We start from the raw sequence: 26,732 nt of genomic DNA, 5'->3' as shown, positions 1-26,732 counted from the left end.
CGTTCCCCTCCAAGTCACACACCATCCTGACTTGGAAATATATCGGCCGTTCCTTCATCGTCGCTGGGTCACAATCCTAGCAGCACTGTGGGAGCATCTTCACCACACGGACTGCAGCGGTTCAAGAAGGCGGCTCACCACCACCTTCTCAAGGGCAAATAGGGATGGGCAATAAATGCGGTCCTTGCCAGCAACGCCCACATCCCAGGAACAAATAAATAAAAAAAAATCAGCCAGCATTCCCACTTCTGATCACGATTGGGCTCATCTGTGACATCAGGTGTGGCTGGGAAGGCTGCTGGCTCGACAACAGTGAATTTCTGTGGAACCCATACACAACACAAGTCAGCATCTTTAGGAAAAGGGTTGGAAAGCTGTTGGAATTGGATCTGGCTTTGATGAGGCCACAAAGTTCAGAAATCAGCCTCATAGCCCAACCCTGGGACCCTTTCAATAATTCATAATATTTTCTATAATATGGGGACCAAAACATTGCACAGTATCCTTTGCACCAAGGCCAGATGCAAGTGCAACATTTAAAGATCAGCATGGCAGCACCGAAACCCTACTTACTGATTTACCTTGCCTTCTCCCTTGTATCCTTCCACCTGCTCTGTGGGCTTTGGACTTTCCGCCAGGGCTCTCAGTCAGGGTCCATCACCCCAGCACAGTACACAAGTGGTTTCATAACACAGTCCACCGAACTGCATTAATCCACGGTTTGAAGCAAGTTCTTGCCTTCCAGTGAGTGGTGCCAGTCTGTCACACTGAGATGTAGAACTATTGATGGATTGCTTTGCCTGAGTTTTTATTTCACCGGTGCAAAGTTTTATTGTATAAATGAAGTTGGTGTGACATCAGAGCAGTTACAGTGACATCACAGAGAAGTGATTACCCTTGTGCTTTCCTGACACCATGCCATTTCTCGTGGCCAATATCAGACTGAGGATGCGTATCAGGTGGATATCTACACGAGTTCTGATTATATGGCAATCTACACATCTGTGTGTAATAGGTGAATATTTCTGTGCACAGATGTAATGTGTATATACTTACACTCTATCAATGTATATGGGCAACTGAGTTAACGATGGATGGTCATCGAGCTGAAACTTTAACTCTGTCTCTCCCCACAGATGCTGCCTGACCTGCTGAGTATCTACAGCATTTTCTGTTTTTATTTCAGATTTCCACAATCTGTAGTATTTTGCTTTTACATAGGATTACATTGCCCAGCACTGAGCAGCGTTTTTTCAAGGCCCAGCGATTTTTCTGGCGCAGAGGTTTAGTTTAGAGATTTCCCAGTGTTGGGGCACCGGTATCGAGTATCAGCACCACAATGTTTGGTGCCATACATTCTGGCACTGGTGGACATTAAAAAGTATAATATGCGCCATTTCAGGACATAAGGCCAAGTTTCCTGATGGGCGAAATTTTTAAAATCAGCGCACAGACACTTTCCTGCAGTTAAAAAAAGCCGCGCAGCCCACTCCTATCCCCGGCCGATGGTCCCACACACACAGCCCGCTCCTATCCCCCGTCGAAGGTCCCACACACACGGCCCGCTCCTATCCCCAGTCGATGGTCCCACACACACAGCCCGCTCCTATCCCCCGTCGAAGGTCCCACACACACAGCCCGCTCCTATCCCCCGTCGAAGGTCCCACACACACGGCCCGCTCCTATCCCCAGTCGATGGTCCCACACACACGGCCCGCTCCTATCCCCGGCCGATGGTCCCACACACACAGCCCGCTCCTATCCCCAGTCGATGGTCCCACACACACAGCCCGCTCCTATCCCCGGCCGAAGGTCCCACACACACAGCCCGCTCCTATCCCCTGCCGATGGTCCCACACACACGGCCCGCTCCTATCCCCGGCCGATGGTCCCACACACACGGCCCGCTCCTATTCCCGGCCGATGGTCCCACACACACAGCCCGCTCCTATCCCCGGCCGATGGTCCCACACACACGGCCCGCTCCTATCCCCGGCCGATGGTCCCACACACACAGCCCGCTCCTATCCCCGGCCAAATGTCCCACACACACAGCCCGCTCCTATCCCCGGCCGATGGTCCCACACACACTGCCTGCTCCTATCCCCGGCCGATGGTCCCACACACACAGCCCGCTCCTATCCCCGGCCGATGGTCCCACACACACAGCCCGCTCCTATCCCCGGCCGATGGTCCCACACACACAGCCCGCTCCTATCCCCGGCCGATGGTCCCACACACACGGCCCGCTCCTATCCCCGGCCGATGGTCCCACACACACAGCCCGCTCCTATCCCCGGCCGAATGTCCCACACACACAGCCCGCTCCTATCCCGGGCCGAATGTCCCACACACACAGCCTGCTCCTATCCCCGGCCGAATGTCCCACACACACAGCCTGCTCCTATCCCAAGCCGATGGTCCCACACACACAGCCCGCTCCTATCCCAGGCCGAATGTCCCACACACACGGCCTGCTCCTATCCCCGGCCGAATGTCCCACACACACAGCCCGCTCCTATCCCCGGCCGAATGTCCCACACACAAAGCCCGCTCCTATCCCGGGCCGAATGTCCCACACACACGGACCGCTCCTATCCCCGGCCGAATGTCCCACACACAAAGCCCGCTCCTATCCCAAGCCGATGGTCCCACACACACAGCCCGCACCTATCCCCGGCCAAATGTCCCACACACACGGCCCGCACCTATCCCCGGCCAAATGTCCCACACACACGGCCCGCACCTATCCCGGGCCGAATGTCCCACACACACAGCCCGCTCCTATCCCGGGCCGAATGTCCCACACACACGGCCCGCACCTATCCCCGGCCAAATGTCCCACACACACAGCCTGCTCCTATCCCGGGCCGAATGTCCCACACACACAGCCCGCTCCTATCCCCGGCCGAATGTCCCACACACACATTCTGCTCCTATTCCGGGCCGAATGTCCCACACACACAGCCCGCTCCTATCCCCGGCCGAATGTCCCACACACACAGCCTGCTCCTATCCCGGGCCGAATGTCCCACACACACAGCCTGCTCCTATTCCGGGCCGAATGTCCCACACACACAGCCCGCTCCGATCCCCGGCCAAATGTCCCACACACACGGCCCGCTCCTATCCCGGGCCGAATGTCCCACACACACGGCCCGCACCTATCCCCGGCCGAATGTCCCACACACACAGCCCGCTCCTATCCCGGGCCAATGGTCCCACACACACAGCCCGCACCTATCCCGGGCCGAATGTCCCACACACACAGCCCGCTCCTATCCCGGGCCAATGGTCCCACACACACGGCCCGCTCCTATCCCGGGCCGAATGTCCCACACACACGGCCTGCTCCTATCCCCGGCCGAATGTCCCACAAACACAGCCCGCACCTATCCCGGGCCGATGGTCCCACACACACAGCCCGCTCCTATCCCCGGCCGAATGTCCCACACACACAGCCCGCTCCTATCCCCGGCCGATGGTCCCACACACACGGCCCGCTCCTATCCCCGGCCGAATGTCCCACACACACAGCCTGCTCCTATCCCCGGCCAAATGTCCCACACACACGGCCCGCTCCTATCCCGGGCCGAATGTCCCACACACACGGCCCGCTCCTATCCCGGGCCGATGGTCCCACACACACTGCCCGCTCCTATCCCGGGCCGAATGTCCCACACACACGGCCCGCTCCTATCCCGGGCCGAATGTCCCACACACACGGCCCGCTCCTATCCCCGGCCAAATGTCCCACACACACGGCCCGCTCCTATCCCCGGCCAAATGTCCCACACACACGGCCCGCTCCTATCCCGGGCCGAATGTCCCACACACACGGCCCGCTCCTATCCCGGGCCGAATGTCCCACACACACGGCCCGCTCCTATCCCCGGCCGATGGTCCCACACACACAGCCCGCTCCTATCCCGGGCCAATGGTCCCACACACACAGCCAGCACCTATCCCGGACCGAATGTCCCACACACACAGCTTGCTCCTATCCCCGGCCGAATGTCCCACAAACACAGCCCGCACCTATCCCGGGCCGAATGTCCCACACACACAGCCTGTTCCTATCCCCGGCCAAATGTCCCACACACACGGCCCGCACCTATCCCGGGCCGAATGTCCCACACACACAGCCTGCTCCTATCCCCGGCCAAATGTCCCACACACACGGCCCGCTCCTATCCCCGGCCGAATGTCCCACACACACGGCCCGCTCCTATCCCCGGCCGATGGTCCCACACACACGGCCCGCTCCTATCCCCGGCCGATGGTCCCACACACACAGCCTGCTCCTATCCCCGGCCGATGGTCCCACACACACGGCCCGCTCCTATCCCCGGCCGATGGTCCCACACACACAGCCCGCTCCTATCCCGGGCCGAATGTCCCACACACACGGCCCGCTCCTATCCCGGGCCGAATGTCCCACACACACAGCCCGCTCCTATCCCGGGCCGAATGTCCCACACACACGGCCCGCTCCTATCCCGGGCCGAATGTCCCACACACACGGCCCGCTCCTATCCCAGGCCGAATGTCCCACACACACGGCCCGCTCCTATCCCGGGCCGAATGTCCCACACACACGGCCCGCTCCTATCCCGGGCCGAATGTCCCACACACACGGCCCGCTCCTATCCCGGGCCGAATGTCCCACACACACGGCCCGCTCCTATCCCAGGCCGAATGTCCCACACACACGGCCCGCTCCTATCCCCGGCCGATGGTCCCACACACACGGCCCGCTCCTATCCCCGGCCGAATGTCCCACACACACGGCCCGCTCCTATCCCGGGCCGATGGTCCCACACACACGGCCCGCTCCTATCCCCGGCCGAATGTCCCACACACACAGCCCGCTCCGATCCCCGGCCAAATGTCCCACACACACGGCCCGCTCCTATCCCGGGCCGAATGTCCCACACACACGGCCCGCACCTATCCCCGGCCGAATGTCCCACACACACAGCCCGCTCCTATCCCGGGCCAATGGTCCCACACACACAGCCCGCACCTATCCCGGGCCGAATGTCCCACACACACAGCCCGCTCCTATCCCGGGCCAATGGTCCCACACACACGGCCCGCTCCTATCCCGGGCCGAATGTCCCACACACACGGCCTGCTCCTATCCCCGGCCGAATGTCCCACAAACACAGCCCGCACCTATCCCGGGCCGATGGTCCCACACACACAGCCCGCTCCTATCCCCGGCCGAATGTCCCACACACACAGCCCGCTCCTATCCCCGGCCGATGGTCCCACACACACGGCCCGCTCCTATCCCCGGCCGAATGTCCCACACACACAGCCTGCTCCTATCCCCGGCCAAATGTCCCACACACACGGCCCGCTCCTATCCCGGGCCGAATGTCCCACACACACGGCCCGCTCCTATCCCGGGCCGATGGTCCCACACACACTGCCCGCTCCTATCCCGGGCCGAATGTCCCACACACACGGCCCGCTCCTATCCCGGGCCGAATGTCCCACACACACGGCCCGCTCCTATCCCCGGCCAAATGTCCCACACACACGGCCCGCTCCTATCCCCGGCCAAATGTCCCACACACACGGCCCGCTCCTATCCCGGGCCGAATGTCCCACACACACGGCCCGCTCCTATCCCGGGCCGAATGTCCCACACACACGGCCCGCTCCTATCCCCGGCCGATGGTCCCACACACACAGCCCGCTCCTATCCCGGGCCAATGGTCCCACACACACAGCCAGCACCTATCCCGGACCGAATGTCCCACACACACAGCTTGCTCCTATCCCCGGCCGAATGTCCCACAAACACAGCCCGCACCTATCCCGGGCCGAATGTCCCACACACACAGCCTGTTCCTATCCCCGGCCAAATGTCCCACACACACGGCCCGCACCTATCCCGGGCCGAATGTCCCACACACACAGCCTGCTCCTATCCCCGGCCAAATGTCCCACACACACGGCCCGCTCCTATCCCCGGCCGAATGTCCCACACACACGGCCCGCTCCTATCCCCGGCCGATGGTCCCACACACACGGCCCGCTCCTATCCCCGGCCGATGGTCCCACACACACAGCCTGCTCCTATCCCCGGCCGATGGTCCCACACACACGGCCCGCTCCTATCCCCGGCCGATGGTCCCACACACACAGCCCGCTCCTATCCCGGGCCGAATGTCCCACACACACGGCCCGCTCCTATCCCGGGCCGAATGTCCCACACACACAGCCCGCTCCTATCCCGGGCCGAATGTCCCACACACACGGCCCGCTCCTATCCCGGGCCGAATGTCCCACACACACGGCCCGCTCCTATCCCAGGCCGAATGTCCCACACACACGGCCCGCTCCTATCCCGGGCCGAATGTCCCACACACACGGCCCGCTCCTATCCCGGGCCGAATGTCCCACACACACGGCCCGCTCCTATCCCGGGCCGAATGTCCCACACACACGGCCCGCTCCTATCCCAGGCCGAATGTCCCACACACACGGCCCGCTCCTATCCCCGGCCGATGGTCCCACACACACGGCCCGCTCCTATCCCCGGCCGAATGTCCCACACACACGGCCCGCTCCTATCCCGGGCCGATGGTCCCACACACACGGCCCGCTCCTATCCCGGGCCGATGGTCCCACACACAAGACAGTGCAAGATGCTCCAGGCACAATCAGTAATTTTTAGTAAAGACTGTACATTAAATTTTATATTTTTAATAATCCCTATTAAATATTTAATGTTGTAAAGACTGTGTTGCAATGCTTAGTTGGACAATAATGAACAATAATATATTTTAAGGGATATTAAATTCGTGTAAAAATGTCTTTTATACAATGGAATAGGGTCTTACTTTTGTCAAACATGTCAAATGGCCTCATTCATTGTGACTTATACATTTAAATGAAACAGGGCCAGGTTACTTCACGAAGGTTCATGGGTCAGGGTAAGGGTCACTGATACATGCACCATGGTCCTGCGTTATGAGTGACCCAGAACAAGTGCGGATCCATGAACACCATGTACTCGACCTGCCGGTTCCATTTACACTTATACCTTACAAGGAATGAGGCCATTTGACATTTTGGGTCTGTTCCTTTATCCAAAGAAATGTTGCAGTGCTACATTAAAAAAATGAAGTGCAGGAGTCAGGATAAAAGTTCAAAATAAATTTGTTAAACATTTGTATAAAACAGCTGTACTTAGCTTAACATGACTTGTAAAGTCCTTTCTCAATGGCACAAAACCCACACAAGGCACATTCTATGGACAAGGTCACTCTATGACCTGCACCTTTATTCACAGGACCAAGAAGTCCTGACCCTGCGTGGAACCTCCCTTTATATACCTGGATGACCAGGTAAGGAGTGTTTCCCACAAGTTCATCCCCTGTGGTCAAGGTGTGCATTGCTTAAGTATATACAGTATTGCAGTGGTGTTACATAGAGGTTTAATACATGACATCACCTCCCCCCCCCCCCCCCCCCCCCAAAGTCTTATTGGGATCATAGGTTAAGTCTCTCGGGTGGTCTACGCTCCCTCGTGGAGCGCCGCAGTTGGGGCTCTGGTTGTTGAGCCTTGGCGTGAGTGTCTGTCACCTGTGGTGATTCCGGCCTGTCCGGGCTGACCGCCGGGACTGTGCATGCTGCTGAATGTTCTTGTTGCTCGTTCACTGGCGGTGTGGTGTGAGCTCCATCTCATGCTCTTCTGTGGGTTCCTCAGTGTCTATGCTGAATCTTTTTTTTACTTGGTCCAAATGCTTACGGCATATCTGCCCATTGTTGAGTTTAACCACGATGACCCTGTTCCCCTCTTTGTCTATTACAGCACCCTCAAGACATTTGGACCCCACGGCGTGATTGAGGACAAATACGGGGTCATTTATTTCTATACATCTCCCCCCTTGAATTTCGGTCATGGTACTCGTTTTGGGACTGGCGCTTGCCCTCAACTATATCGGTCAGGACTGGGTGAATGAGGGACAACCGAATTTTGAGTGTTCGTTTCATAAGTAGCTCAGCGGGCAGGATCCCTGTGACTGAGTGAGGTCGTGACCTATAGGCCAGCAGGAGGCGAGATAGGAGGCATTGAAGGGAGGGTCCTTGAATCCTGAGCATGCCTTGTTTAATGATTTGGACCGCACATTCCGCTTGGCCATTGGAGGCCGGCTTGAACGGTGCTGTCCTGACATGGTTGATGCCATTGCCCGACATGAACTCCCGGAATTCGTAACTTGTGAAACATGGGCCATTATCGCTAACCAGGATGTCCGGCAAGCCGTGGGTTGCAAAGACCGCATGTAGACTCTCCACAGTGGTGGATGTCGTGCACGAATTCAAAATGATGCACTCGATCCATTTTGAGTACGCATCTACCACAATGAGAAACATTTTTCCCATGAACGGGCCCACGTAGTCTACGTGAATATGTGACCATGGCCTGGTAGGCCAGGGCCACGGGCTGAGCGAGGCCTCCCTGGGGGCATTACCCAGCTGGGCACACGTCGTGCACCTGCGAACCCAGTGTTCCAGGTCTGAGTCAATTCCCGGCCACCAAACATGTGATTGGGCAATGGCCTTCATCAGAACGATGCCAGGGTGCTCGCTGTGGAGTTCCCTGATGAATGCCTCCCTGCCCCTCTGGGGCATGACTACCCGGCTGCCCCACAGTAGACAGTCAGCTTGGATGGAGAGCTCATCCGTCTGTGGAACGGTCTGACCTCCTCAGGGCATGCTCCGTGTGCGGGCGCCCAATCCCCAGTCAGGACACATTTCTTAATCAGAGATAGGAGGGGATCTCTGTTTGTCCAGATTTTGATCTGGCGGGCTGTGATGGGGGAGCCTGCACTGTCAAAGGTATCGACAGCCATGACCATCTCCACGCTTTGCTCCGCTGCCCCCTCCGTGGTGGCCAGTGGAAGCCTGCTGAGCGCGTCAGCGCAATTTTCTGTGCCAGGCCGGTGCCGGATGGAGTAGTCATAAGCAGCCAGCGTGAGAGCCCATCGCTCCATGCGAGCTGATGCGTTGGCATTGACAGCCTTGCTGTCTGACAACAGGGATGTTAACGGCTTGTGGTCCGTTTCTAATTCGAACCACCTGCCAAAAAGGTACTGATGCATTTTTTTTTTCACCATAGACACACGCGAGTGCCTCCTTCTCAACCATCCCATATCCCTGTTCTGCTTGAAGCATAAACCACAGGTTGTAGTTGGCCCTCAGCATTACTCTGCTGCAACACGCACCCAACCCCATAGGATGATGCATCACATGTCGGAAACAATTTCTTACAGGGGTCGTACAGAGTCAGTAACTTATTCGAACAAAGTAGGTTCCGCACCCGATTGAAAGCCCGTTCTTGACAGTCCCCCCCAAAACCCTTACGCAGGAGCACATGAAGCGGCTCCAACAACGTGCTTAAGTTCGGCAGAAATTTCCCGAAATAGTTCAAAAGTCCCAGAAATGAACGCAACTCTGATGTGTTGCCAGGCCTGGGCGCTCGTCGAATTGCCTGTGTTTTGGATTCGGTGGGCCGAATCCCATCTGCAGCAACCCTCCTGCCCAGGAACTCAACCTCAGGAGCCAAAACACACATTTAGACTTCTTGAGTCACAGGCCTACCCGGTCCAGTCGGCGTAGCACCTCCTCCAGGTTGTGGAGATGTTCCTCGGTGTCACGACCCGTGATGAGGATGTTGTCCTGAAATACGATTGTTCCAGGAATGGATTTGAGCAGGCTTTCCATGTTTCTTTGAAAAATCGCGGCCACTGATCGAATGCCAAACGGGCACCTGTTGTAAACGAACAGTCCCTTGTACGTAGTAATGGTGGTCAGTAGTTTAGATTCGTCGGCCAGTTCTTGGGTCATGTAGGCTGAAGTAAGATCCAACTTGGTAAACAGCTCGCCGCCTGCCAGAGTGGCGAAAAGATCCTCCGCTCTCGGGAGCGGGTATTGGTCTTGTAGAGACACTCGATTGATAGTGGCCTTGTAGTCGCCACAGATCCTGACAGAACCATCCGCTTTTAGGATGGGAACGATGGGGCTCGCCCAGTCGCTGAATTCAACAGGCAAGATAATGCCCTTTCTCAGCAAACGGTCCAATTCTCTCTCAATTTTCTCCTGCATCACATACGGCACTGCTCTGGCTTTGTGGTGCACTGGTCTGGCGTCCGGGGTGATGCGTATCACTACTTTGGTACCTTTGAACGTCCCAATGCCAGGTTGGAATAGTGACTCAAATTGTTGTAGGATTTGTGAGCATGAACTTGGCTCCACGGATGACATTGTGTGCACATCCCCCCATTTCCAGTTCATCTCAGCTAACTAGCTCCTTCCCACAGTGCAGGACCATTGCCCGGGACAATCCAGAGCGGCAGCCGGTTCACTGATCCATTGTGTGTGACCGCCAACATTTCACTGCCTAGTATTGGAATGATTTCTTTGGTATACGTCCGTAGTTGTGTCTCAATGCATTCTAGTTTGGGTCTGCTGGCTTTGAGTGGCCATAGCTTTTTGAATAGTTGAACGCTCATGAGTGACTGGCTGGCCCCCGTGTTCAGCTCCATGCGTACAGGGATGCCGTTTAATAAAACCTTCAACATCATTGCTGGCGTTTTGGTATATGAGCTGTGAATGTTTGCCACATGAACCCACTGAACTTCAGCGTCCATTGATTTGCCCCAAGAGTCATCCTGCACCTCTCTTCTGGTCCATCCACCTCGTAAATTAGCCTGGTTATGATCCAGCATTCCTCGATGATTGTCCCTTTGACTGCCCTTGAGTACCCTGTTAGTAGGTGTCAATGGCCCCATCCTGGACCGCATTGTCCACTGTGATGGCGTAAATGTCCGTTCAGCCTGCCATTGTCTCTGGGGTCTATTGCTGCCTGTGGTGTGTCAAACTGCCTTGCCTGCCTGCGGGGCTCTGAATCGCCTTTATGATATTGACTCCCTGATCCCCCACCACGTTGGAGGCAGAATTGCGCGCGTATATTATTTTGGTTTTCTCCTCCCCCGCCATGAAAGTCTGAGCCATCAACGCCGCTGCTTCCAAAGTCAAGTCCTTGGTCTCGATTAACTTTCGGAAAATCCCCGCATGACCGATGCCCTCAATAAAGAAATCCCTTAACATCTTCCCCCTGCAGGCATCTGTGAACTTTCAGAGGCTGGGCAAACGCCGGAGGTCCGCAACAAAATCCGGTATGCTCTGTCCTTCACAACGTCGGTGGGTATAGAATCTGTGTCGGGCCACGTGTATGCTGCTCGCCGGTTTGAGGTGCTCACCGATTAGTTTGCTGAGCTCTTCAAAGGTTTTGTCCGCCAGCTTTTCGGGTGCTAGTAGGTCCTTCATGAGCACGTAAGTCTTAGGTCCGCAGCTGGTCAGCAGACGGGCCCTTCGCTTGTCGGCCGCTGCATCTCCCAGCCATTCTTTCGTGGCAAAGCTTTGCTGGAGCCTCTCAATGAAATCGTCCCAGTCCTCACCAACACAGTACCGTTCCTCTGTGCTACCGGTGGCCATTCTCATGGGTCGTTGATTCCCGTTTCTCGTCGCCAATGTAAAGTCCTTACTCAATGGTACAAAACCCACACGAGGCACATTCTATGGACAAGGTCACCTTTATTCACAGGACCAAGAAGTGATGACCCTGCGTGGGACCTCCCTTTATATACCTGGATGACCAGGTAAGGAGCGTCTCCCACAAGTTCACCCCCTGTAGTCAATGTGTGCATTGCTTAAGTATATACAATATTGCAGTGGTGTTACATAGAGGTTACATACATGACATGACTTATCTTTAAACTTTCATAACTTTAAATAAACTGTAATACATAACGTGGCAAACTTTCAAAAGAACAATCAACCCAACCAGCCATCTCCCCTCCCCCTTAGTGCCGTGCACCACTCTTGCCCCAGTACATGCCGCTACCCCTGTGCGTGCCCGTTGTTGCAGACTTCTGCTTCCTTGTCCCCATTAACCCCAGGTTTCATCTGTATTTTTTCCGCCGCAGCATTTCTTGCTGTTGGGACACAACAAGGACAGAGCCAATATGTGTCATTGTGGAAGGCCCGGGTTCCTCTTCATAATCATCCTCAGCCTCTGGATCAACCCCTGATTTTGGTGCGGAGTAGAAACCGTTCCTCGCATCAATGACAGCCTGGGTGAGCCCCCCTATTGCTGCTACTATCTCTGTCATTTGTCCTGAAAGTCTTTCTACCTATAATGACAGTCCCGCAATTTCTCCCCTCACCTCACCCATTCCTCCAGCCAGTGTTGCTACTTCATCTCTCAGTCCCCCTAACTCTACCATCACCCCAATCGTGATTGTTGGATGTTCTCCCCGCTCATCCCCACAAGATGTCCTATGTTCTCTGAATCCTGTGTTTCAGCTCTCCCTTCCACCCTCCTCTGCCGTCTCGCAGGTGTGGCTTGCTGCGACACACTGGGACCCACAGCCTCAGACCGCACACTTAGAAATGTCACGTCGGTTGATTCACTCATGAAAGGGCTTGGAATCCTCGAGGGGTTCAGCATCTCCAAATCCAGGGTAACCATCCTGTCATCGACATCTTCTTGCTGCCCATCATTCTCCTGATTTGGAAAATCTGGAGTGGCGTTTTCCTGAACATGTTCTTCAACTTCAGGTACACCTTCTGTCTCCTCCTGATGCGCAACCTCTGCGAAACAAAAGATAGATGCTTAGTTAGCAGCATTGAGGAAGGAGAAGTGCAGGCAGCACACGCAGTACGTAACATTTAGCCAACCCAGACTCTGCAATTTGTAGGCCTTACCCTCTGTTGGAAAACTGGGCTCAGCTTCCACGATGATTGTTGGTCTTCTCCTGTGACATTTAATCATTGACGCTATCCTCTGCTCCACGACTGTAAGTTGGAGCCTACTTGGCGGACCTCCTCCAGTTTGTGACCATTCTCGGTTGATCTGTGACACCATCTTCTGCAAAGATGAAAATGGAACCATTTAAGAGAGGGTCCTTCTGCACATACACACGCACATGGATCACATTTACAGATGTTATTGCAGTGCATTAACATAAATTACAAACCTAAATAAATATAAATATCAATTATTACTTACAATCACTGCTTGTCCGAGGTCCTGCCACTTCTTTTTCAGCTGGGCACCTGTTATCGGGGTGAGGGACATTTCATTAAACTCGACTGCGACCTGGTACCAAACTATTGCGAGTTCAGAGGGTTTAAGTTTCCTTCTACCGAAGCTCCCCTTGTTTTCAAGAACTTCCCATCTACTCTCAATTAAGTCTACCAGGGGCTCAATTTCTTCTGCGAGAAATCTCTTGGCCCTTACAGCTTCTCCTTCTCTGTCTCCATCCCTTTCGCCTTGTCTGCGCCCTTCCCTTGCAGCCATCTCGTTAATGAAGCTGTATTTCCTACCTGCAAATCCACCTCTGCCACCAATGGATTCTCACTGGTGATCCAGACAGTCCCCACACGTGTTAATTTTTATAGTCTTTTACTGCGCATGCGCAGGGTTTTCCATTTTTGTCCCTCTGCATGCGCGTTGCCCATGCGCAATGAGTTGGTTGGTTAATTTAATTTTTTTTAAACGCATGCGCTGTGGCTTTTAGGCGTGCACTCTAATCTCGCCCCCCGCCCCACGAGATCGACTCGGGTATCGCCGGCACGACAGGATGCAACAGTTTGCAGGAAATTTGCGATTTTTTTTTTCAGCGCTGAAGGACCACAACGGAACGTACATACAGCTCAGTGTACGCTTTTATTTTTTCTTACGGAAAATTGGGGTCATAGCATCTATGACACAGAAACAGTCTATTTGACCCAACCAGTCCATGCTGGCGTTTATGCTCAACTCGAGCCTCCTCCCATCTTTCCTCATCTAAATCTATCAACATAACCCTCTATTCCCTTCTCCCTCATATGTTTATCCAGCCTCCCCTTAAATGCATTGATACTATTCGCTTCAAACACTCCCTGTGGCAGCGAGCTCCACATTCTCACCCCTCTCTGGGTAAAGAAGTTTCTCCTGAATTCCATATTGGATTTCTTGGTGACGATCTTATATTGATGGCCTCTAGTTATGCTCTTCCCCACAAGTGGAAACATTCTCTCTGTATCCACTCGATCAAAACCTTTCATCATTTTAAAGACCTCGATTAGGTCATCCCTCAGCCTTCTTGTTCTTTAACCCTAACCCTAACCCTAAATGCATCCTTTCCTGATATGTATACCCTCGCATTTCTGGTATCATCCTTGTAAATCTTCTCTGCACCCTATCCAGTGCCTCTATATCCTTTTTATAATATGACGACCAGAACTGTACGCAGTGCTCCAAGTATGGTCTAACCAAGGTTCGATACAGGTTTAGCATAACTTCCCTACTTTTCAATTCTATACCTCTAGAAATAAACCCTAGTGCTTGGTTTGCTTTGGTTTGTCGCAACTTATAGTGATTTGTGTATTTATACTCCGAGATCCCTTTGTTCCTCTACCTCAACTGGACTCTCATCCTCCAAGTAATAAGTGACCTCCCTATTCTTCCTACCAAACTGTAATACCTCACATTTATCTGTGTTGAACTCCATTTGCCAATTATATGCCCATCCTTTATTAATGTCCTCCTGTAATTTGTTGCAGTCCTCCTCAGTATTGATTATCCCCCAATTTGGTATCATCCGCAAATTTAGAAATTGTGTTTTTGATTCCAAAGTCTAAACCGTTAATATAAATTGTGAACAACAGTGGTCCCAGCACTGATCCTTGTGGAACACCACGACCCACTTCCTAAAAATGAAGTGCAATAGATTGTTAATCTTTACAAATTCCAGCACTTTAAATGGGGGAAAGAATAACATATAATTCCCAATTGTCTTTACATTCTCCTTAATCAGATTCGAGCCCCAAGCAGCCTGCAGACACCAAAATGATCTGGGCCGAAGATGACGTGCCCGAGGGGTCAGAGTTTGAAGATATCTGGGATCCAAGGCAGCAGCCTGAGTAAGTGACAAAGGCATTTAAGCTGTGGATCCACGTGATACAGAGGACACAATATGCTCGATATCACACACAATATTCAAAGCATTCTTCTGACATTCATCTGTCTTCTATAACCAGTTTATTTAACATGGATCGGTATTTCCATATCTTAATATCCTTTTCTCTCATTTCCTAATACAGCCTCCCTAAAATATAGAAAAACCTTCTCTTTAATATCTTAAAATGTTCTCTTGTATTCCTTGCTTTCTCCATATTCTAATTACTATTTTAGACATTTTTCATTTTTCCAGCACCTTTTTGTATACAGTCATGGATTTAGCATGACCACATGTTAAAGTATTCCCCGTGGCATGAGAGGTTTTGTCTAAGGCTCCCTCTTTATATGTCGAGCTTGTGGCCTCTTGTCTTCAGTTACCAGGATCTAGGATAGCCATGTGTTTTGAAATAGTGAACCCTATATTTTGTGTATCCCTTGCAGTGTGCTCTTAGTTTTCATGCATATCAATGTTTGTGTGAGTAACTGGTTCCTATTGTGTGTAGGTATGAGATTGTGTTCCGACAGCGGGTTGGCACGGAGGATGTGTTTCTCGGGATGAGCAGAAAGGATCCATCCACCGCCTGCTGTGAAGATATGGTGGTGAGCAACTATCGCTATTATTGCTGGGGCATTGACCTTCATTTCACTAACAGACTACAATGATTCGCTAAGAGTGTTGTCACCGTGGTTTGCCCCCGTAACTTCACCATAAGTGTGGCGGAAACCACAGTCGTGGTAAAAGTGGTGTACCGCAAAGTTATGATGGTGAAGAGAGAGCAGGAATCCTCCCTCTTCCTGCAATCTTCGGCCTTGCAAAGCCCAGCATTGCCTAAATTACAGTATGCTTGGTGCTGTCCTGGACTATGGGCCGAGGTGCTTCACTGTGGTCTCTCTACTTACCAGGGCAATGTGATCAAACCCTATCACCTTTTGGTAGAGGAGTCTAGCCCACTGTGCCATGTTACAGAGCCAGCCTCGCTACTCATATTGATTTAAGAAACTGCAGAGAGTTGACGACCTTCTCCTGCCACTCCATTGGTTGGGTCTGCTCTTGCTGTGAATGTGCCAATCAGCTGCTCAGGCCCCTGTAGGACACGTGAATGTGTCAGTGGATAAACACTTTGCCTGGTGTAGTACAATCCATTCAGACCCAGTTTTCAGCCGGGACTGTGGTGAGGAGGCCACAAATGGTGGCACTGCCCCTGGTATAGGGAAGGGAAAACTCTGCCCCTCAACAGTCATTGTACATTATATGTCTCGGCACTTCACATCGCAGAGCTCGGGCTGAAAGTGTGCATTTTTACTCTTCCTTACACAGGCTGCCGGAGGTCAGTTATAGCGACATTACTGTTGTCCTGCCAGAGATTGGCTGGCTCGACGCTGACTGATCCTAACCCTGGTCTGGACAGTGAGTGCTGCACTGGCTACCTTTGATGGGTGCCAGTTGTGTGTGTGTGTTTATTCCACTCTTTTATACGTAGTTGAGATCAGGAACTGCTCCAAACCAGGCAACAGGCTTCCTCTTTAAACAGAAATATTACCAGCATATGGAAAAATGGACTAAGAAGATAAGATGCTCCAGTGTGTTAGCCCAACTCACCCATGTTGCAAATAAGCAACACAAGCCCCACATCTCCTCATAGTTTGCCCGACTCTTGCCCAGTGACTGTCCTTCAAACTCTTACCCCTGGTTGCTTTTACCAGCGTAAGAGTTTGAATTGCTGGAAAAAAAATAAATTTTATTACTTTTATATTTAAAAACTCTGGGCTCAATTTTCCCCAGTTATCTGCACTGCATTTTGGTGCGCGCCACTTTATTGGCCTAAATTAAAATCTCCAAGTTTCCCGAAAGTTTCTGCGCCAGTGTAACTCAGTTAGTTACGATTTTTTTCGTTTAGTTTTTTTGTGTGTCATAGGGGGGCGTAATCTGATGTCTGCGCCAGTTTTTCACATTTAAGCAAGTTTGGCCAACTTAATTTTTCCTCGGACGGCGTATGTGACCACTCCCAAAAAACATTCTGGGCACTTAAGAAAAACCAGCGCACATCAAAAAGTCAGCGTCGAAAGACGTCATTGTTTTTATGCAAAGTTTTAAAGTCAAGAAGACATTAAATATGCATCATGAAGCTAATTTTTTCAAACTTAAAATGGAGAAAATGGAAGTCTAATGCAAATCTTTAATTTTAGATTTTTTTCAAAGTGCCATGCCACCACCGAACGTCTCCTCACTGGGCTCGAGGGTCGGAGCGTCGTCCGGCAGAATTGCTCCCTCGCTCGGATACGGGCTTGGAGCTCGGCTTCAAAAGAAGCCTGGGTGGGGTGGAAGCCGAGCTGAAGGCATGAGAAGCCTTACACTATGCAGCAGCATCAAAAGAAGTGGTGGTGGTCTGTGTCCAGGCGAGGGAGTGATTCTGCCAGCCGACCCTCAAGCCCGCTGAGACGTTTGGTCGGTGGTGGGGTGATACTGTGAAAAAAATCTAAAGTTAAACGTTGCCCCAAATGTCCTCATTTGAATGCCTAGCTTCCCATTCTAAGCAAGCCTATTGTGCATTTCCAGCCCTGGGTGTGGTCCATACTAGGGTGTCGACCTTGGGGAGAGAGAGAACAAAAGAAGCTTGTCCTGCTGTTTTGAGCTTCTTGCAAAGGTACAATTTTAATTATGGGGCAATATTGACAATGCCATACCTCGTGCAAGCCCTCTCTGCATGATGGTGCTTTGGAGGAGACGATTGAGTCAACATCATCGCATGAGGAGCCCCAGAGCACATAGGATGATGGGCATATCGATCTGCACCTGAGTGATGCAGACTGTGTCAGAAGGCTGCGTTTCTGCAAAGAAGTTGTAACTGAGCTCTGTGAGTTGTTCAAAGCAGACCTGCAACCTAGAAGTGTCAGGAGGACTGCTTTGTCAGTTGAAGTGAAGGTTACAGCTGCACTGTCATTCTATGCATCTGGATCGTTCCAAGCTACACTGGGGATGTGTGCACCATTCTCAACATGCAACACATATCTGTGTTCGGCAGGTGACTGCTGCACTATATGCCCGGAGGAATGACTACATAAAGTTTCCCCTGACCGCCCAGGAAATGTGTGAAAGGGCTATGGGCTTCTCCAGGATTGCTGGCTTCCCAAAGGTACAGGACTGCATTGATTGTACCTACATCGCCTTGTGAGCACCTTTGGAAGATTCCGAGATATACAGGAACAGAACAGGCTTCCACTCCATTAATGTGCAGCTCCTGAGTGATGACCTGCATCGCATCATGTCACTTGATGCAAGATACCCTGGGAGCATTCATCCTACATGAGAGCGCTATATCTGCCATGTTTGAGAAGCAGCCAGAAGGAAAGAGCTGGCTACTGGGAGACAAAGGGTATGGCCTCGTCACTTGGCTCATGACGTCCCTGCGCATAACCCAGATGGAAGCTGACCAGGAATAAAACATGTCGCACATTGCAACGCACAGCATCAGAGAGAGGACCATTGGCATCTTGAAACAGCGTTTCCGATGCCTGGACCATTCCGGAGGCTACTTGCTATACTCCCCTGAGATTGTCGATCAGTTCACTGTTGTGTGCTGCATGCTGCATAACTTAGACATCATGAGGCAGCAGCAGCTGGTGGTAGAAGACCCACCTGCGGTGAGAGTGGCTGATGAGGAGGAAGATGCAGATGACGAGGAGGACAAGGATGAGGAAGCCATGCAACGACCTGAACCCAGAGCACGACGGCAGAGGAGCGCCGTTGTGCTCTTTTAACGATTGCTTGAGCTTTGTGTCAGCAGCTCAGCTGTGAACGCTTTGCTGCCTGAAGGCTCAGCGACAACTATTCCACATGGACCATGTTTACTGTTTGGAGCTGTTCCGTAATGTTGTGTTGTGTTAATAGAACAAATAATGGAAATGATTCTTCTTTGCTTCAAAAAGTTGTGTGAATAATGGAAAAAATAATGGAAATGATTCAGTTATAATTTAAAATATATTTTATTCAAAAGTTTAACATTTGTTTGTACTTAACTTTAATAAAACATTCTTGTATCAAACTTTAAAGTTTTCAGTTAAGATTTCTTCCAAACTTTTAAACTTGTAAGTTTACATAACTTACAGAAATCTTTTAATTTGTGAACTGTTGTAACAGCAACAAAGAAAGGCTGCACCCATCTCTCCGCCACCTTATTCTAAGACCACCCGTTGTGCTTGGTCTTGGTGATTTCACCCCTGCCCGCAGGTGGTGCACAGCGTTTGTCGGGTTGGTACCAAGCTTATCCTTCCGAACATCTCGTGTAATGCGCACTTCTTGATGGGAACGTGGGCAGGTGGTAATGTGGAAGGTCTGGCTTGGGCCTCTTCAGAGGCTGGTCTGAGGATTGGAGTGGGTGTGGCAGTTGATTCTGTCAATAGGCGCGGGGTCTGGGCGTGTTCCCTTATTGCAGCAGCTAACTCCGACATTCCCTCCCTCATGTGCCCTGACAGTGTCTCAACTACCTACAACATTCCCTCCCTCATGTTCACCGACAGTGTTCCCATTTCTAGCGAAAGTGTTGTTACTTCTCCCGACAGTCCCGATATCTCATCGCCCACCTCACTGATGGTGTCCAGGAGTGATCGTGTAAGGTCAGTGCTCTGCACTCATTGCCATCATCTGAACCATATCTGTTAGATCCTACACCTCAGGAGAGCGCTGTTGAGCGCTCCTTCACCTCCTCACCCTGGATGTGGCTTGCTGCATCCCACTGGGACCCGCAGCCTCGGACGGTGAGGCCCTGAGTGTGCCTCGCTGCACCCCACTGGAATCCCCAGCCTTGGACTTTGAGAAACCATGGAATGTCTCATCACTCGTACCACTCAGGAAAGGGGCTGGCACCTCAATGGGCGGCACCTGCACCTCCTCCAGAGTGAGTACAACAGTGGGGGTTTCATCCATCCCCTCCCCCTCACCCCATACTCTTGGTCTGGAAGGTGTGATTGGAAAATGTTCTCTTCAGTCTCGTCTGTGTCTGAATCATCTTCTATATCGGCTTCAGCCTCGTCAGGGTTGGCCTCAAGTTCTGCCAAATATAACAGAACAGACAAATGGTTAGCAGCAGAGGAGGGGGCAGGGTGGATGGCATGAGTTGCGTCACACAGCGCAGGCAGCAGGCTGATTTGAAGGACCGCAATGAATGATAACATATTGCATCAACCGAAGCGTAGCTGACGGAGACATCCCACGAACCGAAGCATGGCTAGCCTGTGCAGTACTTAACATTTAGCAAAGCCAAACTGTGGAATTTGCAGGACTTACCCTCTCCCTCGAGTGTGGGCCAAGCTTGTGCAGTGGCGGTTGCTTTTCTCCGGGCAGGACCCATCAAAGCAGCGACCCTCTCTTCCAAGTGTGTCAGTAGGGGCAGATTTGCCGGGCTTCCTCCTGTTCGAGTTCTTTCCCTTTTTGTTGTGTGCCACCTTCCTCTGCAAAGATGAAAATATAACTTTTTAGAGAGGGTGTCTTTCTGCTGGGTGGGACATATACAGATGGTCACAGTTACAATTGCAATTCCACTGAATAAATGAAAATATTACTTACACTAACTACTTGACCAAGGTCCTGCCACTTCTTTTTGCACTGGCTTCCGGACCTTTGGGTGGTCACCATTGCACAGTAATCTTCTGCAAGTTGGTTCCAGCGTTTCTTCATTTCTTTTGGTGAAACTTTTATGTGACCTCTGCTGGTGTCCAGCTCGTGCCATCTGGCCTCAATTACAGTAACTAGTGCCTCCACTTCATCCTGAGAAATTCCTGGTTTTTGAGCCACATTGCATCTTGTATTGCAGCTCCGATTTTCCAATGAGAATTGAAGTTCTCTCACACAACTGGCTCTTTAAAAATGGCCGAATGCAGACTGGGAGCTGTACTGCGCATGCGCGCCTATAGCAGTCACTTTTTTTTGTGCATGCGCAGAAGGCCGGGGGGGGGGCGGGTGGGGGCATTGTTTTTTCGGCACAGACATTAGGCTACACCCCTCCCCAAAGCTAAAGGACCGGCTGCGTGGCGTCAATTTCAAAAAATAGAATGGGGAAACCTGCAAATAATTTTTTTGGAGTAGTGGGGCCAAAAAACGGGCGTAACTTTGGCAATACGCCAAAAAACGGCATTGGGGAAAATTAAGTCCCCTGTCAATGAAGGTAAATTTATTTTGAACATTATTAAAACATTTTTTTAATTCACAAAAATAATGGGGCTGAAATTGCGGTCGGAGGTTTCTCGCGGGCAATTGCCTCCGGCCTGAAACATTTCTACGGATTTACCTGGTGGCCCGGGAGAAGAGTGGGATTCTGGTGGGGAGGCCTTCTCTTCCCGCGCTGCAGAGCGCGTTCCCGTCCTCCAGGTTCCCACGGAGACGGTGCAGTCACGTGTGACTGCTCAGCCAATCAGGTACAGTATTCCACACTTTCCCATTAATAGCAACGGGCACTCCGTATCTACCAGTTCTCATTGCTGTTAATGGGGAAAAACCCAAACACACTCATAAAAAATAAAAAACACACCTCACATAATTAAAATTAATTGAAATTAAAATTAATAAATGTCTTTAAGAGTTTTTAAATTATGGTTAAAAATAAATAATGTAGTGGGCAGGGTTTTTATAAATGTGTTTTTAAAATTTAATTTTATTATTTGTGTGTTTTTAAACACTTACACCTGTAACAGTTGGTTAAGCACCTGCTTTTTCAGGCGCAAGAGTTTTGAGAACATTTGCTGAACAAGATATGGGTAAATCCTGCAATCCTGCCCTTGCAAATGTCCTCGCTCCCGAAATATGGAGGATCTGTCGAGCCAGAGCCTGACTGATCGGAAAAGCCCGTTTTCAGCCCATGCGTATTGTGCGCTAAAAACCGGCTTTTGCGATGCCTTCCCAGGTCCGTTCACGCCCCGTACGGACTCCGTACAAACCTGGGGAGGCCGAGAATTCCAGGCCAAAATTTTCTCTCAAACATTTAATTTAATGCAATTTCTATTAATTTTTAAAAAGTGGTGTTTTTTAAATGTCTGTTTGTATTTTATTTGATTTCTGGGGTATTCTCATTGATAGCACCATGAATGAGAATCCTACATTGTGATTGGTGCTCCAGGCCCACGTGGTCCCAGGATACGCAGACGCACCTGGAAGTCAGATTTCCATACGCTGGACAGTGAATCGATGTCTTGATTCGTAGTCCACATTCCTACCTTCCTCCAGGACCACCAGGCATTCTCGTTAAAATGTTGGCCGGAGGCGTTCGCCCGCAGGAAGCCTCTGACTGCGATTTTCAGGCCATTATTTAACAGTTTTTGTTAACTGCTGTATTATTTTAATATACTGATCGGTTTTGGTTAATATTTTTCAAACTATTTTTCAGATAAAAATCAAGTTGCCAGACTGCAAACCAGCAGACCTGAGTCTGGACATTAAAGAGCGCTTTCTGGCTCTTCGAGCACCGCACTAGTAAGTGAGAGACTTTGCTGAAGGGATGTCACGGGGGCAGACCTGTCTTCCTGTGGAGTGTCTGTCACTCGGTATATGTCGGGGTTGTGAACGGGGCCAACATTACTCTGTCAGCTTGCACCGAGGGGCCGGGGGCCCTAATCTAGCCAATCTTCGCCCAGTTCCTTGTGAGTGCATTCAGGCACTAAATTCTCGATTTAAGGCGAGAATGTTTGGTTGGAAAGTGGATAAATTGACACTAGTACAGTGGAGCTGCTGTTTCGTAAGGTGCAATGGTGGAATCTCACTGATGCAATCATTTAGCATAATACCTTGTGTGTTTAAACCATGTTCAGGGCAGCGGGCTGACAGTGAAAGCTCTGCTGTGCCTCACTCTCCACTACCCATACCACCTCCATCAACATAACGGTCAGCTTCCTTTCTCCACTAAACCCCTCTCTCTTGCCTCTTCAATCCTCCCCTCTGATAACCAGTGCGGCAAGTTCTTCGCTCATCACCAGCTACCTCTGCTGCTTCCCTACCAGTCCACATCTTCACCAGGTTCCTTCCTGCCAGTAGCCCTGAAACCCCGTAACGTATTCCTATCCCCACAGGTCCCTGGCTGTGGACTCGTGCCATCCACTGCCGGGCAGGAGGCCACCCAACAATATTCTACTGAGACCTCCAGGGCCTCCACGTCGCCGGCTTGCCAGGTTCTCCAACCAACTCCACGCTCCCCCACACCCTCCCCAGCTCCCCATTAATACCGGGGTTAATGTCTGTGACTATGCTGCATTATCATTCCTCTTTGCCCTTGGTTTCTCTGCAACCTTTGACCTTGTAATCCTCATCCAGCATCCCTTCTGTATTGTGAGACCAGGAGGAACTGCCCTCACGGGTCTAGTCTTAACCATTCGATCGTAGCCCCAGCCTCTCCAGCAATGGCTTCTCCATTCAGCCTGGCATTAATGAGTCCAGAGTCCCCAAAGATCTGTCCTTGGCCCCTCCTCCTCCTCTACAGGCTGCCCTTCAGTGACAGCATCCGTAATACAATGAAATTACAACGCAGAAGCAGACCATTCGGCCCATCCATTCTCTCCATGCAAGTAAGTAATCCTAATCATCTTTACCCATCTTGTCCCCATATCCCTTCAACCCCTTTTGCTCCATCCACCTTTCCAATGTAATCTTGAATTGTTAGTGCCTGAACCATTAACCCTGGACATGAGTTCCACATCCTCACCACCCTCTCCTGCCCTCTGTTAAAATCTGCGACATTTAATTTGTATCTATGGCCCCTCGTCCAAGAGTCCTCAACAACTGCAAAGAATAGGCACAGCGTGTACTGGCGACCACTGTTCCCTGCAATGCTTTGTCTATTGAGGCAGCTGTGTGGGACCCTGGAGCTTACAGGGAGTTTTGCTCAGCACACCCAGTTCTCTCTCAACCCCTCCCCTGCCTCCGTATTGTCAGACCGCTTCTCGATGTGCAGTCTTCGATCAGCCATAATTTCCTCCAGCTAAACATGGAGAAAACCGAAGCCACCATCTTCATGCTCCACCACAAACTCTTTCCCCGATTACTGATTCTTTCCCCTGCCAAGCCATTGTTTCAGGCGTACACAAAGCGTTTGTGACTTCAACAACCTACTCAAATCCAACTTCAGCGACTGATCCTCTGCAATGTAGTTGCCCCGACGTAATGTTGCCCGTTTCCACATCTTCCCAACCTACCTGCCTCTTCCATCCTCCCTCCTGCTTTTGTCATCGACAGACTTGAATAATCCCATAATCCATCCGGCACTCAGCTACTTGTATCCTGCCACCAAGATCTGTTTACCTGTCACCCCAACCCCGCTGCCCGACGTTAACCTTCATCCAGCAAAGTCACAAATGTCATGCTCTCATCCTCTGATCAATGATCACACGGAGCGGGGTCTCGGATCAATGATCACACGGAGCGGGGTCTCTGATCAATTATCAGTGATCACACGGAGCGGGGTCTCTGATCAATGATCACACGGAGCGAGGTCTCTGATCAATGATCACAGGGAGCGGGATCTCTGATCAATGATCACCCATCACACGGAGCGGGGTCTCTGATCAATGATCAATGATCACACGGAGCGGGGTCTGTGATCAATGATCAGATGGAGCGGGGTCTCTGATCAATGATCACTGATCATTCGGAGCGGGGTCTCTGATCATTAATCACTGATCACACGGAGCGGGGTCTCTGATCAATGATCACACGGAGCGGGGTCACTGATCAATGATCACTCATCACACGGAGCGGGGTCTCTGATCAATGATCACTCATCACACGGAGCGGGGTCTCTGATCAATGATCACACGGAGCGGGGTCTCTGATCAATGATCACTCATCACACGGAGCGGGGTCTCTGATCAATGATCACTCATCACATGGAGTGGGGTCTCTGATCAATGACCACACGGAGCAGGATCTCTGATCAATGATCAATGATCACACGGAGCGGGATCTCTGATCAATGATCACACGGAGCGGGGTCTCTGATCAATGATCACACGGAGCAGGATCTCTGATCAATGATCAATGATCACACGGAGCGGGATCTCTGATCAATGATCACACGGAGCGGGGTCTCTGATCAATGATCACACGGAGCAGGATCTCTGATCAATGATCAATGATCACACGGAGCGGGATCTCTGATCAACGATCACACGGAGCGAGGTCTCTGATCAATGATCACACGGAGCGGGGTCTCTGATCAATGACCACACGGAGCAGGATCTCTGATCAATGATCACACGGAGCGGGATCTCTGATCAATGATCACACGGAGCGGGGTCTTTGATCAATGATCACACGGAGCGGGGTCTCTGATCAATGATCACACGGAGCGGGGTCTCTGATCAATGATCACACGGAGCGGGGTCTCTGATCAATGATCACACGGAGCAGGATCTCTGATCAATGATCAATGATCACACGGAGCGGGATCTCTGATCAATGATCACATGGAGCGGGGTCTCTGATCAATGATCAATGATCACACGGAGCGGGGCCTCTGATCAATGATCACATGGAGCAGGGTCTCTGATCAATGATCACACGGAGCGGGGTCTCTGATTAATGACCACACGGAGCGGGGTCTCTGATCAATGATCACACGGAGCAGGATCTCTGATCAATGATCAATGATCACACGGAGCGGGGTCTTTGATCAATGATCACACGGAGCGAGGTCTCTGATCAATGACCACACGGAGCAGGATCTCTGATCAATGATCAATGATCACACGGAGCGGGGTCTTTGATCAATGATCACACGGAGCGAGGTCTCTGATCAATGATCACACGGAGCGGGGTCTCTGATCAATGACCACACGGAGCAGGATCTCTGATCAATGATCAATGATCACACGGAGCGGGGTCTTTGATCAATGATCACACGGAGCGAGGTCTCTGATCAATGATCACACGGAGCGGGGTCTCTGATCAATGAACCCACGGAGCGGGGTCTCTCATCACTGATCACATGGAGCGGGGTCTCTGATCAATGATCACACGGAGCGGGGTCTCTGATAATGATCAAACGGAGCGGGGTCTCTGATCAATGATCACACGGAGCGGGGTCTCTGATCAATGATCACATGGAGCGGGGTCTCTGATAATGATCATATGGAGCGGGGCCTCTGATCAATGATCAATGATCACACGAAGCTGGGTCTCTGATCAATGATCACCCGGAGCGGGGTCTCTGATCAATGATCACACGGAGCGGGGTCTCTGATCAATGATCACACGGAGCAGGATCTCTGATCAATGATCAATGATCACACGGAGCGGGATCTCTGATCAATGATCACATGGAGCGGGGTCTCTGATCAATGATCAATGATCACACGGAGCGGGGCCTCTGATCAATGATCACATGGAGCAGGGTCTCTGATCAATGATCACACGGAGCGGGGTCTCTGATTAATGACCACACGGAGCGGGGTCTCTGATCAATGATCACACGGAGCGGGGTCTCTGATCAATGATCACACGGAGCGGGGTCTCTGATCAATGATCACACGGAGCGGGGTCTCTGATCAATGATCACACGGAGCGGGGGTCTCTGATCAATGATCACATGGAGCGGGGTCTCTGATCAATGATCACACGGAGCGGGGTCTCTGATCAATGATCACACGGAGCCGGGTCTCTGATCAATGATCATTGATCAATGATCACACGGAGCCGGGTCTCTGATCAATGATCAATGATCACACG

The 26,732-nt window shown here is 51.5% G+C and overlaps 1 protein-coding gene across 2 annotated transcripts in view; it reads left to right on the top strand.

Moving 5' to 3' along the window:
- Positions 1-26,732, top strand: part of dnaaf6 (dynein axonemal assembly factor 6) — a 158,356-nt gene that overhangs the window by 110,652 nt on the left and 20,972 nt on the right. The window contains exons 4-6 of one of the 2 annotated variants that reach the window (XM_070882174.1): positions 14,886-14,991; positions 15,532-15,628; positions 22,405-22,490. In XM_070882174.1, coding sequence (XP_070738275.1) covers positions 14,886-14,991; positions 15,532-15,628; positions 22,405-22,490 — 289 coding nt within the window. The remainder of the gene's footprint in view (positions 1-14,885; positions 14,992-15,531; positions 15,629-22,404; positions 22,491-26,732) is intronic. The other variant, XM_070882175.1, reaches the window with a different exon arrangement.

Source organism: Pristiophorus japonicus, chromosome 6 (assembly GCF_044704955.1).
Source record: "Pristiophorus japonicus isolate sPriJap1 chromosome 6, sPriJap1.hap1, whole genome shotgun sequence".
Taxonomy (NCBI): Eukaryota; Metazoa; Chordata; class Chondrichthyes; family Pristiophoridae; genus Pristiophorus; species Pristiophorus japonicus.
This window is presented reverse-complemented; position numbering and strand designations above follow the sequence as displayed.